Source organism: Schistocerca nitens, chromosome 4 (genome assembly GCF_023898315.1).
Source record: "Schistocerca nitens isolate TAMUIC-IGC-003100 chromosome 4, iqSchNite1.1, whole genome shotgun sequence".
Taxonomy (NCBI): Eukaryota; Metazoa; Arthropoda; class Insecta; order Orthoptera; family Acrididae; genus Schistocerca; species Schistocerca nitens.
Window position 1 is genome coordinate 408,895,224 of NC_064617.1, and position 15,898 is coordinate 408,911,121.

Sequence of the window (15,898 nt, forward strand, 5' to 3'; positions counted from 1 at the left end):
CTTTTCCAGTTCTGTGGTGAACTTAATATTTGGGTGCCATGAGTTAAGATGTTGCAAAAACTCACTGAGCCTCACCCTACTATGAGGCCAGATCTCAGAGGTATCATCCACTTACCTGAGGAAGCACATGGGTTTGTATCTAGTCATCTTTAATGCCACCTCTTCAGCTCTCCCCAAGTACATATTTGCAGCCACTGGAGGCAGGGCTACATCTTCTGTCTGCTCATATTGTCGCCCATACAGAAAATAAGGCGAGGTCAATATATTCCTGATCTGGTCCAACAGAGAATCATAAAATTTCTCTGCAGTCAGAGTGAGTCTTTCACTGGTGTCCTGGAAATAGGGAACATCACCAAACTGACCATTACACGCATTATGTGATACGTAGTTGCACGAGACACTGCAAGTTGTCCTCTGGGTTGCGAATGTCGTGAATGCACTTCCCCATATATGGGAATAGCAGTACTTGGCTCTCTGGTGTGTTGATGAGTTAGTGTTGCTGACAGCTGGGCACAATAGCATGTCCTTTTTATGTACTTTCGGCAGACCGAATGGTCTAGTGGAACTGGTGCTCTTGATCATGGTTGTTTAATGACCTTGTCAGACAAACCCATTTCCTTTCCAGTCTTCTCATCCACTCTGTCTGTAGAGTGACATTTCAAAAGTTGGTATGCAGAGTCCCTCAGAAGCTGACACTTTCACATCATAAACAGCCTGCTGCAAAATGACTGAAGTTCCCTTTTGGCAACACAATGATGCTGCTGTCATGCCTGAGCCTCTTTGAGTGCAAGCCTCGCATCACCTGAGATGTTTAGTTTTGAAGGGTTTGTCTTAGTGAGAACCCAGCAAGTCTCTCAGTATATTTCTTCTGCCACATTTGGTGGAAGTGTGATGGCTACTTGCTCCACTGCACTGATGAAACTTGAAATCAGCACATTATTAGAAGTTTTAATGAAGCTGAGATCTCTGTTGAGTACCTTCAAAGTGGTGTCATCAAGTTGCATGCCACTTGTGTTAATCACAGTGTAAGTGTCCTCTATCTGTTGTGCTTTCCATCTCTTGTGGTCAGACTTCACAGATCGGCATGCTGAGGCATTCTTCACAGCGAACTCCATTAGAGAGTGAGAGGTATTATCCACCCAGTCCCAGTCTTTACCTGATAAGGAGATTACCACGTACAGGGTAAGGTATAAAAGATCCCTGACTAACACATCTAGTATGTGATGCATATCTTAGATCTCTCTCCCACAAGTATCACGCCAGCCCAAAGTTTTATCCTGGTCACCACTATGAAGTCAATGTGATGCTTAATCCTGGCAGAAACTGGTACTACATCTCCATCTTGACATACCAGCAGGAAACACAGAATTCAGTATTAACCCATTCCTCTGCTGAAGTTTGTCCAGCATCTCAATATTTCTGTACATCTACTCCATGTAGAGTCTCTTGGTGTAATTCTTCAGGCTTACCCAGCAATTTGTTGACATTTTGAGGTGCCGGGTATTGTACCAGATATCAGCATCATCCAGGCACAACATTTCGACAACATTACTTGTTATCTTCATCAGGTCTCACCCAAGACTGCTTGTCAAGTGGAACAGGTCAAGTACGTATACCTATGACCTTCCCCCTCCATGATCTGCAGTTCGTTCCTGCACCAAGTGTCCTTAATGCATTCCCTCCTTGGTCCAATGCCTGAGGCCAAGAGCTGGCAGTCCAGTGTGGTTCTAGGTGTTCTCTCTGTAGTCTGCTGCCAGATCGAAGATGGAACAAGGCACTTTATGTGGATTCGGAGATGACAAATGAAAATGTGTGCTGGACTGGGACTCGAACCAGCTCTGTTGCAACTTCTGCTCAGCATTTTGTGTGGTCATGACACCAATGAGATGTCCACGAGTAGAGCTGACCAAGTGTCACATAATGCTGTTGAGCATATCATGATCAATTTCAATGGGTGCTTCACAACCTGTGCCATCTGAGTTGTCCTCCACCCACCCCCAATACCACCTCCTCTGAGATATGTTGAGGGGAACTGTCCTTTGATGACAAAATGCACCCAGTCTCAATCACTGCTAATCCCTGCCTACACTTAACCCAACCCAACACAACTCATTTCAACGCTCAACTCAACTCAACCCAACCCACTACCCACTACCCACACCACCTCTTGCACACCAGTTCTACTCTTGGTAGCCTCTCTCTTCCGATTTTCTATCCCTGCCAATCCACTCCTCCACATCACTACGTGCCATATGTAATTCCACATGCCTATACCAAAATGAATGCACTGATGCCAAACTGCTACTCGTTACACATGCCATCTCTTCCCTCCAACTCTCCTTCCAAGCCCCTGCACCCTTTCTCCCTCTTGGCCACTCCACCCAATACAATACCTCAGGACAGCCAAGTTTAATGCCAGCATAATTTAGTCATTTGAGATAATGTAGTCAGCCATAACAGTGTAGGTGTGTGTGTGTGTGTGTGTGTGTGTGTGTGTGTGTGTGTGTGTGTGTGTGTTGGTACCTCTTAAGTATAATTTGCCTGAAAGCTTGGCAATGTGGGGAATTCACCTACAAATGTCTGAATATGTCATCTAAGTAATGAGCTGTTTATCTATATTCCTCATTATATTTACACACACACACACACACACACACACAGTATTTCACAGGCACTTCAATACACTGATGTGAAGTAACTTTTTTTTTTTTTAACAAAAGAAGAAATGTTTGTTGTAATGTGCCAAATGTGAAATCCAAAGCAGTTGGCAACACAATTTAGCTATGTTCATCAATGTTTATACGGTGATGGGAGTGAAACTGCTTTGATACCATGTTTGATTTAGTATTAAACTCTTTGTTTTTTAAAAATGTATCATTACTTGTGAAAAATCATCATACTGGCAGCATGGTATTTCAGATTTTGTGTATAGCATGGAAGTTGCACAGTCAACAGTGTAGCATTTTCACTTTATTATTAAAGTTCCAATAAAGCAACAGATAATTAATAGTACATTGAATCTAAACCTAGCTGAATGTCTACTAAAAATAATTTAAGAAACATTTTCAATATTTACCAATAAATTCATCTTCTTCTCCCCCAGTAGAATCTTGATCACTGCTCAGTTCAATGGAACCATCGAGTGTTTGCTTTTCCAAGCTTTTGCCAAATGCAAGCACCTCTGCACTTACTGGTGTGTTTGCATCAGATGACGATAATGAAGGATTTTGTTCTTCTGGTAGTGAATCAGTAACATGAACACATTCTGGGTCATTGGTGATCTCTTCTGAGATTGATGTTACTTCTATGCCTGTTTGTGAGGTGGGCTCTCCACTGTCAGATACTGTTTCACAGCTGATTAAATCTTTCTTGCTGCGACTATCTCGGCTTCGAGGCCTTCGCCTAAGCTTTCGAACGCTCCATTTGCGTCCAGAAAATGTAATAGAGCGGGAAGCACGATGGTCCCCGAGATTGCTTTCAGGTACAGAAAGTTGCTTCACAAACTGTCGTTCTACATACTTTCGCTTGATCCATGCTTCGCGAATGTTGCTAGGTAAGGAAAAAAATGGAAGAGATGTCATTTCAAATTTGTTGCACAGACTGAATGGTACAATTTGCTTCAAGAAACATGCAGAACAAAAAAAGAGTTAAAAATAAAACTGTGTATATCTCAGAGCAATGTAATGTGGTACAGGCAAAATGAGAAGCCTCTTACACAAGTGGTCTAAGAAACCGAAAACACAAGAAATGGTACGGAGGGTGGCATAAGGAAGGACAATTCTTTCCGTATTATTTCATATTTCTAAGCCTTTTAGTTGTCCATTCTTAATTTCAAATTTTAAAGAACAAGTTTTAGCTCTGAAGTTTGTCTTCTTTTTGAACTATTTGATACTGTAGTCCAATCTCATAATATGACTGTCCATTTTGATGGCTATTCATATTTTAAAACATTTAAAAGTGAAACTACGAACAGCGATCAAGATGGACAATTATACTGATTAGTGATAATGATCGTGGACTCTTTATGATGATTCTACGTTATTTATAGACTTTCAATTTACACTTATCATGCTCAAACTACTCAGAAAACACACCAGCAGGATTAAAATATACCTGCCTTTATATTAAAAACTCCACTGACAATCCCCACCTGACACTGGAAAAACTGGACAACATTCCCAACTAGAGCATCCTCCCTAACCGTGACTGGAACAACACAACCAAGACTTCATCGGTCTCTCCTCATTTTCTGAAATGAGAAACATCCATCACACATAGTATCAGTATTAAACCTTCTCAACACTCCCAAAGTGGTACACAACCAAATTACTCAACATCCCACTTGTTCCTACTATGTTCCTGCTCTCAACTGTGGAAATCCAACTCCGGTAAGACCTAAAAAATTTCTAGCTCAAAAGCCATAAAACGCCTATTGAAGGTAAAGCATTCTGTTCATAAAGGAGTAAATTATTTCTTTCAAATGGCTGATCTGTGGGTAGTACATTTTAATTTTCTTATCCTTCATGGGAAGAGAAGTAAGTCAGCCATCAGTGATATGTTTTGTTGGGTTTACACCTGCAGAGTTGTTTCATTGTTTAAATATTGTAATGCTTCAAATATTTACAGATAGACTTTATAAGTTTGGAAAATGATTTTTTACCCTTATTCATGTGCAAATAACATGTAAATATGGGCTAAGGCATCCTCATATTTCTGCCTGCAGCTGATGAAAGAAGTATGAAAATCTATTTGGTCACCAGTCGTTAATGTCATTGGCAACCAATCTCCAGAGCTATTCGTTGGACTATTCCATGTTGGATGTAACAGCTTTGATGACAATACAGGTCTCCCTTCAATGATTTAGAGACCACACAGAAAACTAACTCTGTATGGCTGGAGATGGAATGCAGTTTATTGAAAATGCAAGTCAATAAACCCAAACTGATAAACGAAGAATTTAATAAAAAGGAAAATTCCTAAAAAGCAGCAGAAACTCATATGATAATCCTCAACTTATTCATTGGACTACTTCTACATCTATGTGATTACTCTGCCATTCACAACAAAGTGCCTGGAAGAGGGTTCAATGAACCACCTTCAAGCTGCCTCTCTACCATTCCACTCTTGAACAGCGTGCAGGAAAAACGAGCACTTAAATTTTTCTGTGTAAGCCCCGATTTCTCTTATTTTATCGTGCTGATCACTTCTTACTACAAAGGTGGGTGCCAACAGAATGTTTTCACAACCGAGGAGAAAACTGGTGATTGAAATTTCATGAGAGGATACAGTCACAATGAAAAATGCCTTTGTTTTAACAATTGCCATTCCAATTCACTTATCATGTCTCAGCACTATCTCCCATATTTCGCGATAGTACAAAATGAGCCACCCTTCTTTGAACTTTTTCGATGTCATCAATCAGTCCCACCTGATGCGGATCCCACACCACACAGCAGTATTCCAGAATAGGGTGTACAAGCATGGTGTAAGCAATCTCTTTAGTAGACCTGTTGCTCCTTCTAAGTGTTCTGCCAATGAATTGCAGTCTTTGGTTTCCTCTACCCACAACATTGTCTATATGATTGTTCCAATTTAGGTTATTTGTAATTTAAATCCCTAAGTATTTTGTTGAATTTACAGCCTTAAGTTGTGTGTGACTTATCGTGTAATCAAAATTCAGCAGATTTCTTTTAGTACTCATGTGAATAACTTCACACTTTCCTCTTGTCAGGGCCAGTTGCCACTTTTTGCACCATATAGATATCTTCTTCAATAAAATTCTTCAGGGTATCAGACCGCATCGTCATAATTTAAAATGCGCCAACGTTTCGGCCAGCGTTGCAGCTAGCCTTCATCAGGGCCTTACGTTAACTGACGTGGTCTGATACCCTGAAGAATTTTATTGAAGAAGACAACGGCCGCGGAAGCCTACGCTTACATATAGATATCTTATCTGAATCATTTTGCAATTCGTTTTGGTCATCTGATGACTTTACAAGATGGTAAATGACAGCATCATTAGCAAAAAATCTAATAGGTCTACTCAGATTGTCTCCTATGTTGTGAATATAGATCAGGAACAATTCCTTGGGGAATGCCGGATATTATTTCTGTTTTACTCAATGACTTTCCGTCTATTATTACGAACTGTGACCCTTCTGACAGGAAATCATGAATCCAGCACAACTGAGGCAATATTCCATAGGCATGCGGTTTGGTTAGAAGACGCCTGTGAGGAATGGTGTCTAAAGCCTGCTGGAAATCTAAAAATATGGAATCAATTTGATATCCCCTGTCAATAGCACTCATTACTTCACGAGTAAAAAGTTGTTTTTCACAAGAATGATATTTTTTTAATCCATGCTGACTATGTGTTAATAAATCGTTTTGAGGTAATTCATAATGTTCGAACACAGCATATGTTCCAAAATCCTACTACAAATCGACGTTAGTGATATGGGCCTGTAATTCAGCAGATTAATCCTACTTCCCTGTTTTGGTATTGGTGTGACTTGAGCAATTTTCCAGTCTTTAGGTACAGAACTTTCTGTTAGCAAGCGGTTGTATATAATTGCTAAATGTGGAGCTATTGCATCAGCATATTCTGAAAGGAACCTAACTGGTATACAATCTGGACCAGAGCCCTTGCCTTTATTATGTGATTTAAGCTGCTTTGCTACACCGAGGATATCTACTTCTATGTTTCTCATTTTGGCAGTTGTTCTTCATTGGAATTCAGGAATATTTACTTCATCTTCTTTGGTGAAGGAGTTTTGGAAAACCGTGTTTAATAACTCTGCTATAGTGGCACTGTCATCAGTTACTTCACCGTTGTTATCATGCAGTGAAGGTACCGATTGCGCCTTGCCACTAGTGTGCTTTATGTATGACCAGAATCTCTTTGGGTTTTCTGCCAGATTCCAAGAAAGAGTTTTGTTGTGGAAATTATTACAAGCATCTCAAATTGAAGTACGTGCTATGTTTTGAAATTCTGCAAAACTTTGCCAATCTTGGGGATTTTGCATTCATTTAAATTTGTCATGCTTTTTCGTTGCTTCTGCAACATCGATCTGACCTTTTTGTGTTCCATCAGGGATCAGTACCATCAATTATTAATTTATGTGGTATATATCTCTCAACTGTCATAGATACTATCTTTGAACTCATTCCACATCTTTTCTATGCTTACATGAACAGATCGGAAGGAGTTGTGACTCTCTCTTAAAAAGGCGTTAAGAGCATTTTTATCAGCTTTTTTTAAATAGACGAACTTTGTGTTTCTTTCTTATGGCTGTATGTGTTACGGTATTCGGCCTAGCAGTAACTGCCTTGTGGTCGCTAATCCCTGTATTCATCATGATACTCCCTATCTGTCCAGAATTATTTGTTGTTAAGAGGTCAAGTATGCTTTCGCAACCATTTACGCTTCGAGTGGGGTCATGGACTAATTGTTCAAAATAATTTTCTGAGAAGTATTCAGTACAATAAAATAAGGAGAAAAAAAATCCACAGTGAGGATGTGAAACAATCATGTTTTTAGTAAAAATATTTAGCATCAACTTACCTTTGTAACTGAGGTCACTAACGCATGCCTACGTGGTGGCACTTGACTCAGAGTGAAGCTGGTTTGAGTCCTAGTGGTGGAAAATTTTCACTGTCAGTATCTGACTAACAAAGGGATGTGAGATGAGATAAAGTTCCTGGTCACCAGTCTTTGCACCAAATGCCTGGATTAATTTCCACACCTGTATGCAGTGTCTCATGAAGTGAGGGGATTGCTACTGTTGACGGTGATCCATCAGTTGAATTGGAATATTAAGCTCCGTGGCCACCTTGCTGCTATCTGAGGGGAGTTGGCTATATGTCAGCATCCTTTCCCTTCCCTTCTCTTCTCTTAGTGAATAACAACACTGAACTATGCAAGCACTTATCACAACCATCCACATGAGCAGCTACACACTTCACACTTAATAATAGGATGAGGAAAGCAATGGTGAATCACCTCCACTAGGAACTTGTCATTACTGATGGGAACAACGAATGAAAATAATCTATTCATTCAGTTGTAGTTGTACATATCGGTTGAATTATTCATTCCTTCATTCACTCCTCCTTCTGACTGTACCTAGACTGTGAGAGCAACTGAATGAAGGCAATTTACATATTTACATAGCAGTTGGATTATTATTCATTCATCCCCCCCCCTCCCCCCACCATATCTCCTGGAGGAGCTGTCAAAAAGGATGACATCTTATTCATAGGACAGCCCGGCATCCATGTCAAAAGTAACTATTTTGAACACACTGTTCAGAAAGTGTGGTTTCGGAGTAACTGAAAGTGCTGAAAAAGTCATCAGCGGGCTCACAGCAGAGGTTAGCCAAACTCCAAACAATGGCAGAGTTGTGGTTGATAGTTTGGTACCTAAAGTACAAGAAGGTGAAACCCAAGTTAAGAAGAAGAAGATCAGGACCTTTTTCATGGAATAGGATAACAAAAATGAGTCAGCATCACTGGAATTTACAAACATGCAAGAGGACATCTAGCTTCACTTATTCAAAAACTTTCTTGACACAGAGGAGAAACCTGATCCACTGATTTTTGAAAGAAGTATCACAAGTCAATGTCATAATTGTCTGACACTGTGTATTCTGGACACTATGATGAGTGAGTTTTTTCAAATGCTGGACATGTTTGCATAGAGAGAAGGAACCGGCTGAAATCTAAGAATGTGGACAAGATGGTGTTTTTAAAAAATTAAAGAAAGTTAAAAATATTAAGACTTCTCTTGCAACTGAAACTTTTTTAAACAGTATTTTTCAAATCAACCAAAAGTACATAAAACACACTGCTGCAAGATTATAACTTTCCCCAAAGCTAATTAACAGAAATATAATTGTGTTCAAGCAACACCAAGTGAGTGTGCTCACAGCTTATTTGAACATGGATAGAAAATGTTTTAATGTAATTCAACTGAGTAGTTTTAATGCATTATTTTGAAAGAGTTTCTGTTGGCTGTGTGCCTAGCTTGATTCACCGCCACATCGTATTGCTGTTGTCACTTTTCTAGGCTGGGCTGGTTAACCATTTGAGCCTCGTTTACATGCACAATGGCTTACAATACAAAAAACTTACCTATACATTAACACTATCAGGCAGACACATTTCAGCATACGTAGACTAATAGAGGTAATGTTACATTGCACCGTCAAGATTATTGTGCTTTGATTGTTGTAAGAAATTGCACAGTTTGCAATTCATAAATGTCTTTTCTTCATTTGTACTGCTTGAATAGAAACAAATAATACTGCAAGTGATTATGATAGACTAATATATGACCGAGTAAGATGTGATCCTCTGAATAAACTCACCATGATGTACAGTATCTACAAGAATGATTTATACTATGAAACTTTATTAATTAAAGAGTTGAGCAGATGCGCCAGTAGTGGTAGCAGCAGGAGCAGCAGCTGTCTGATAAACAGTACTTTATTTGATTGGCGACTCCATGGAGTGCTGTGTGCACAACGACCATATGATAAATAAAATTAGAAGGTAGGTCAGCATCAGCCATAATTTTGATGATTTATTAACAGCAAAATCGATTTTCGATCACATAATGATCATCTTCAGTGCTGGAAGTTAAACATTTCACATAGCGATCGGAGAATAAGAAACAAAAGACCACAAATACACCAGACTATATACCAACTGGTGGTAAGAACATACCTTTAGCATACAAATTGAAGCTTGTAGGCACTGGTGTCTAGTTATTAGCAGTAACAGATGCTATGAAATGATCACAACAACAGAAGCCATTGTTTACATTCACCTATACAGCAGACCTGGGTGTGACAGGGGCTTAGAATGCCTTCTATGTGACATGTGTCACGTGAAGACTTAACATTACTTTATTTGGCAAGAGATTACCACAAAATACCAAATGTGCACTTGCAAATCATTATTGAATATTTCAAATTAAAAATTGCACATTACAAACGTATAGCAAAAAGTAAGGGAGAAATGCACATCTTACCAACATACACTGGCATGTTATTTTCAAAACAACTTAAAAAAAGAAACATGCAAGAATAAAAATCAACAGGTAAATTATAACGTGCCAGATTACAGGACCTATTATTTATAGAAAAAATTTCCTCATATGATAAAAAACAGAACTTGGGTATCAGAAAATAGTGTTCTCTTTAAAGTATAAAAACTTTGTCCCAAAAAATACATTGCTCTCTGGTTACACGCTTTTGCACAAGCACTGGGTCAGAACCCATCATACATACAGGCAGAAGGTAGTAACGATTTGCATCATGATCTCTACAGAATTGATGAATGGTGCAGGCTCTGGCAGTTGACCATTAACATAAATAATTTGAACATAGTGCACATACACAGGAAAAGAAATTCATTACTGTACAACTACACTATTGATGACAAACTGCTGGAAACAGTATCTACTACAAAATATGTAGGAAGAACTATACCAAGCAACCTTAAATGTAATGACAACATACAACAAATAGTGGGAAAAGCAGATAATAAGCTCAGATTCATAGGAAGAATCTTAAGGAAATGTAACTTATTCAAGAAGGAAGTGACTTATAAGGTGCTTGCTTGACTGATTCTTGAGTACTTTTCACCTATCTGAGATCCATTACCCCCCCCCCCCCCCTCCCCACATACATCTCACATAATGACCATGAGGTGAAAATTCGAGAAATCAGAGCCATTACAGAGGCGTACCAACAATCATTCTTCTCATGCACTATTTGAACGTGGAACAGAGTTGGAGAGCTCAGTTAGTGGAATGGAAACTACCCTCCGCCACACACCATTAGGTGGTTTGCAGAGTATGCCGAGGATGTAATGTTGATGATGATAAATATTTTTTCCAAAACAAATACTTCATACAGGTGGTGGCATATTATTAAAATGCAAATGATCAAGTCACCAAGAAAAAAACTGTATCTGTTTTATTTTCATGTCACCTACACATTCACAGGGGGGGGGGGGGGGGGGAAGAAGAAGAATAATTATAGACGATGGTCGCTAACTAGCAGGAAAAGCTTCAATAAATTTAAATAAAAAATATATATGTAAGTAAAAACCTTTTTAATATACCGGTAACACATTTTTAAAATGGACTTAAAAAGTATTAAATAATTTCTGCTAGCCCCATACAGATTCTTAATGCCATACAGATAATCCTGAAAATTTGTGCCTGTGAATTTTTAGTAGTCTCTGACAATACTTGTAATACTTAAAACAAAAAACACAGGACACATGTAGTTTAGGTAACTGATGCATGTAGTAAAAAATTTCAAGTCTCTAACTTATCGGGAACTTACTTTAATTGAAAAGTGATTGTTCCTTTATGCACACACTTCGAAAATATTTTTACAAATATACTTTTTATTTGTCTCTCAAATCCAAAAACTGAGTGGAAACTTTCATAAAATGGCTGCAGCCAAAAGAGACTTGTTTCAGTTGGTTGTCTCGCACTAAGACCAACCACTTAATCTGGTGAGTAACAACATTCATTTCGCTGCCATGGCTGCTGAGATTAGTCTCAGCAACTTGTTTCGTGTGGGGGGGAGAGGGGGGGAGGAACACAGATTGACCAGGGAGGGGGGGGGGGAGGATCAATGGACCAATCGGTTGTCAAAAGCAGTCAGTTGTCTCATAGCTACTCACAATGAACAGTGATGCAGGAACAGGATTTCTGCATCTGTTCTCCTATAATTGTTCTCTGAGTATGGGACTATTTTGACTTCGACTTAGCGTCAAGAACAAACTGACATTGAAATTACAATGGAGGACAGAATAATAAACACGAAGAAAAATCAAACGACTGAATTCCTCCAATGTACATCAGCAATGCCACAACAAATTAAATGGAAGAGAGGTGTAAATGCACATTTTGAATGCAATGTTATTACAGTGAGAAAGAACAGCTGAGATGAGGTAACACAAAACGATATTTATTTTCAAGAAAACAGTCATAATAATCCAGTACTGGATTAATTTCTGACTCTACAGTATTTTAATCCCACCTTAACACCTCCTACCATTCTGAATAATTCTTGTTATTAGTATGCAAGTACGGTAATGTGAACTGACTTTACAGAATATTTCCATAGGTCTTGGTGAAATTCTTGTAAAAACAATGTAACTGAAATTCAGTTTTAATGAAACCTGCTTTAAGGGAAAGTCTGATTTTAAGGTATGAATGTTACACAGTTTTCAAACTGAAGCCCAGCTATGATGAAATTCGAAACACGTTTAAGAGTTTGTGGTTATTCCAGTCACTTCTGTAAGAGTTGTGCTAAACTGCCGGCAGAGAATTCACAATCGATTCTTATTATCAGTAAGTACACTACGAGATCGAAAGGATGTGGACACCACCAAAAACACGTTTTTCATATTAGATGCATTGTGCTGCCACCTACTGCCATGTACTCCATATCAGTGACCTCAGTAGTCAATAGACATGGTGAGAGAGCAGAATGGAGTGCTCCGCAGAACTCAAGGACTTTGATTGTGGTCAGGTGATTAGGTGTTACTTGTGTCATACATCTGTACGCAAGATTTCCACACTCCTACACATCCCTAGTCCACTGTTTCCAATATGATAGTGAAGTGGAAACGTGAAGGGACACGTACAGCACGAAAGTGTACAGGCTGACCTCATCTGTTGACTGACAGAGACCGCAGACAGTTGAGGAAGGCCGTAATGTGTAATTGGCAGACATCTATATAGACCAGCACACAGGAATTCCAAACTGCATCAGGATCCATTGCAAGTACTATGACAGTTAGGCAGGTGAGAAAACTTGGATTTCATGTTCGAGTGGCTGCTCATAAGCCACACATCACGGCGATAAATGCTGAATAACGCCTCACTTGGTGTAAGGAGCGTAAACATTGGGCAATTAAACAGTGGAAAAACATTGTGCGGAGCGATGAATCATGGTACACAATGTGGCGATCCGATGGCAGAGTGTGGGTATGGTGAGTGCCCGGTGAACGTCATCAGCCAGTGTATGTAGTGCCAACAGTAAAATTCAGAGGCGGTGGTGTTATGGTGTGGTCCTGTTTTTCTTGGGGGGAGGGGGGCTTGCACCCATTGTTTTTTCGTGAGACACATTCACAGCACAGGCCTACATTGATATTTTAAGCACCTTCTTGCTTCCCACTGTTTGTAGCGCAATTCGGGGATGACGACTGCATCTTTCAACATGATTGAAAACCTGTTCACAATGCACAGCCTGTGGTGGAGTGGTTACATGATAGTAACATTCCTGTAATGGATTGGCCTGCACGGTCAAGACCTTTGGGATGTTTTGAAATGCTGACTTCATGCCAGGCCTCACTGACCAACATCGATACATGCCCTCAGTGCAGCACTCCGTGAAGAATGGGGTGCCAAACCTTCCAGCACCTGATTGAATGTACACCTACGAGAGTGGAAGCTGTCATTAAGGCCAAAGGTGGGCCAACACCATACTGAATTCCAGCATTACCGATGGAGGGCGCCACGAACCTTTAAGTCATTTTCAACCAGGTGTCCAGATACTTTTGATCACATATTGTACATCACAGTTTCTGGTCAGTATTATGAAAAGAACAGTTGCTACTCACCATACAGCAGAGATGCCAAGTTGCAAATAGGAACAACAAAAAAACCACACACACACACACACACACACACACACACACACACACAGTCTGTGTCCGCTGAGGCCAAATTGTGAGCAGCACTGCATGATGGGAGAAGCAAATTGGGTGGTGGGGGTAAGGAGGAGGCCAGGGCAGGGAGGGGAAGGGATAGCAGGGTAGGGGTGGGTGATGGTAAAGTGCTGTTTGTGGGAGCATACAGGGACGAGGTGGGGAGAGGGTATGTGTAGTCCAGAGGTTAGATAGAGAGTGGGGGGGGGGGGGTGGTAACAAAAGTAAAAAGACTAGAGAGGGCTATGTAGTGCTGGAATGGGAACAGGGAAGGGGATAGGCAGGTAAAAGACAATGACTAATGAAGGTTGAGACTAGGAGGGTTACTGTAATGTAGGACATATTGCAGGGAGTTCCAACCTGAACATTTCAGATAAGGTGGTATCGGTGGGGAGATCTAGATGGCACATGCTGTGAAGTAGTTACTGAAATGCAGAAAATCGTGTCAGGCAGTGTGTTCAGCAACTGGGTGGTCCAAATGTTACTTGGCCACAGATTTTCAGTGGCCATTCATGTGGACAGACAGTTTGTTGGTCATCATGCCCATGTAGAATGCAGCACAGTGGTTGCAGCTTAGCTTCCAGATCACATGACTAATTTTGCAGGTAGTACTGCCTTTGATGGGATAGGTGATGCCTGTGACCGGACTGGAGTAGGTGGCATTGTGGAAGGAAGTGTGGGACACTTGTTGCATCTGGATCTCTTACAGGGATACGAGCCATGCGGCAAGAGGCTGGGAGGAGAGGCTGTGTAACGGTAGATGAGGATATTGTGTGCATTTGGTAGGTGGCAGAATACCACTGTGGGAAGAGTGGGAAAGATAGTGGGTAGGATATTCTTCATTTCAGGGCTTGATGAGAGGTAGTTTCTGGTCAGCACTTTCAGACTCACTCTCAGTGGGATTACTGATGAAACAGTAGTAGAGAGTTTAGTTGTGTGAGCAGATGAAATAAGCATATTTTTCCAACCATTAGGATAAGATAACTTTCCACTTTTGGCTCATAAACACACTTTCAGGCTTAAAATATGTGTGTGTGTGTGTGTGTGTGTGTGTGTGTGTGTGTGTGTGTGTGTGTGTAAAAAACTAAGGTGACATGTTAGGAAAAAGAAATCACATTTTTCTTTATGCAAAAATGACTAAATGCAGGAATATCTGTCCAATTCAAGATGGCGAACCAATGAGAATGCATTATGCAGGGAATGAAGAACTGCATATAGTGACTGAAGCTGGGAAAGTAGTTATAAATCACTATCTTTGCCCTCCAACTCAGCCTGATGTTACCTCCCCCATACCCATTCCTCTCTCAACCTCAATTTCCTCCCTTTTGTTTTCTCAAGAGAATTTTCCTTTTAATATTATTAGATTTTGGGTAAGAGCAAAACCTATATCATCAATATTTAGGACAACAATGAGCACTAAATAATCAGATACTTGAAAAGAAGAATCGAATTTTAGACAATTTTGAAGAACTTACACACTTCCCATTATGTACTTAAAGGTCAACAGACATAAAAATAACTACTTTTTTCTTTTTTGTGATTACTGATGAACAGTAAGAATGTCAAAGGCAAAACAGCAGCTTGGCTATAATAAATAACTACACATAACCAAATTAAATAGCATTCAGATTAACATATACAGTAACAATGAACTATAAAAATTACTCACTCCTGACACTTTGGAGTAGCTCGGATAACATCTGTAGGAATGTTGGCTTCATATACACTATTTACAATAGTATTTCCCAATTCAGCCATCACTTTAAGAATTTCAGGCTCCCAAGCATCTAATGTAAGGGATCGAACTTTGCTGAAATGGACACCTAGACTACGGTGCACACCCGAGCATTCTGTAATATAAAGTGAGAGAGACATAAAAATATTTACATTTGGAACAAACACCTGCCTTATGCAGATGGAAAAGGAAACAGCATTGTTTCAACAATTATTGACTATCACTGGGGTATTCATAACTAAACAATATCTGTAACAAAAATTGAATATGATATTATCAATGATAACTTTTACTGTAAGTGGTACAATGAAATGAATGAGAAGCACCAACATCAAATAAAGTACAGTTTATATTATAAAGAAAGACAAATACTGAAACATTTCCTCTTCACTCCACAAAGAAACGTAAGTTCATAGCTTTTGCTAT

General features: G+C 39.7%; 1 protein-coding gene across 4 annotated transcripts in view; it reads right to left on the minus strand.

Moving 5' to 3' along the window:
* The window catches only part of LOC126251844 (arf-GAP with coiled-coil, ANK repeat and PH domain-containing protein 2), a 148,231-nt gene that overhangs the window by 43,850 nt on the left and 88,483 nt on the right, over positions 1-15,898 (minus strand). For all 4 annotated transcript variants that reach the window (XM_049952516.1, XM_049952517.1, XM_049952519.1 and 1 more), the window contains 2 exons: positions 15,407-15,587; positions 3,077-3,549 (listed from right to left, as the gene is read on the minus strand). In XM_049952516.1, coding sequence (XP_049808473.1) covers positions 3,077-3,549; positions 15,407-15,587 — 654 coding nt within the window. The remainder of the gene's footprint in view (positions 1-3,076; positions 3,550-15,406; positions 15,588-15,898) is intronic.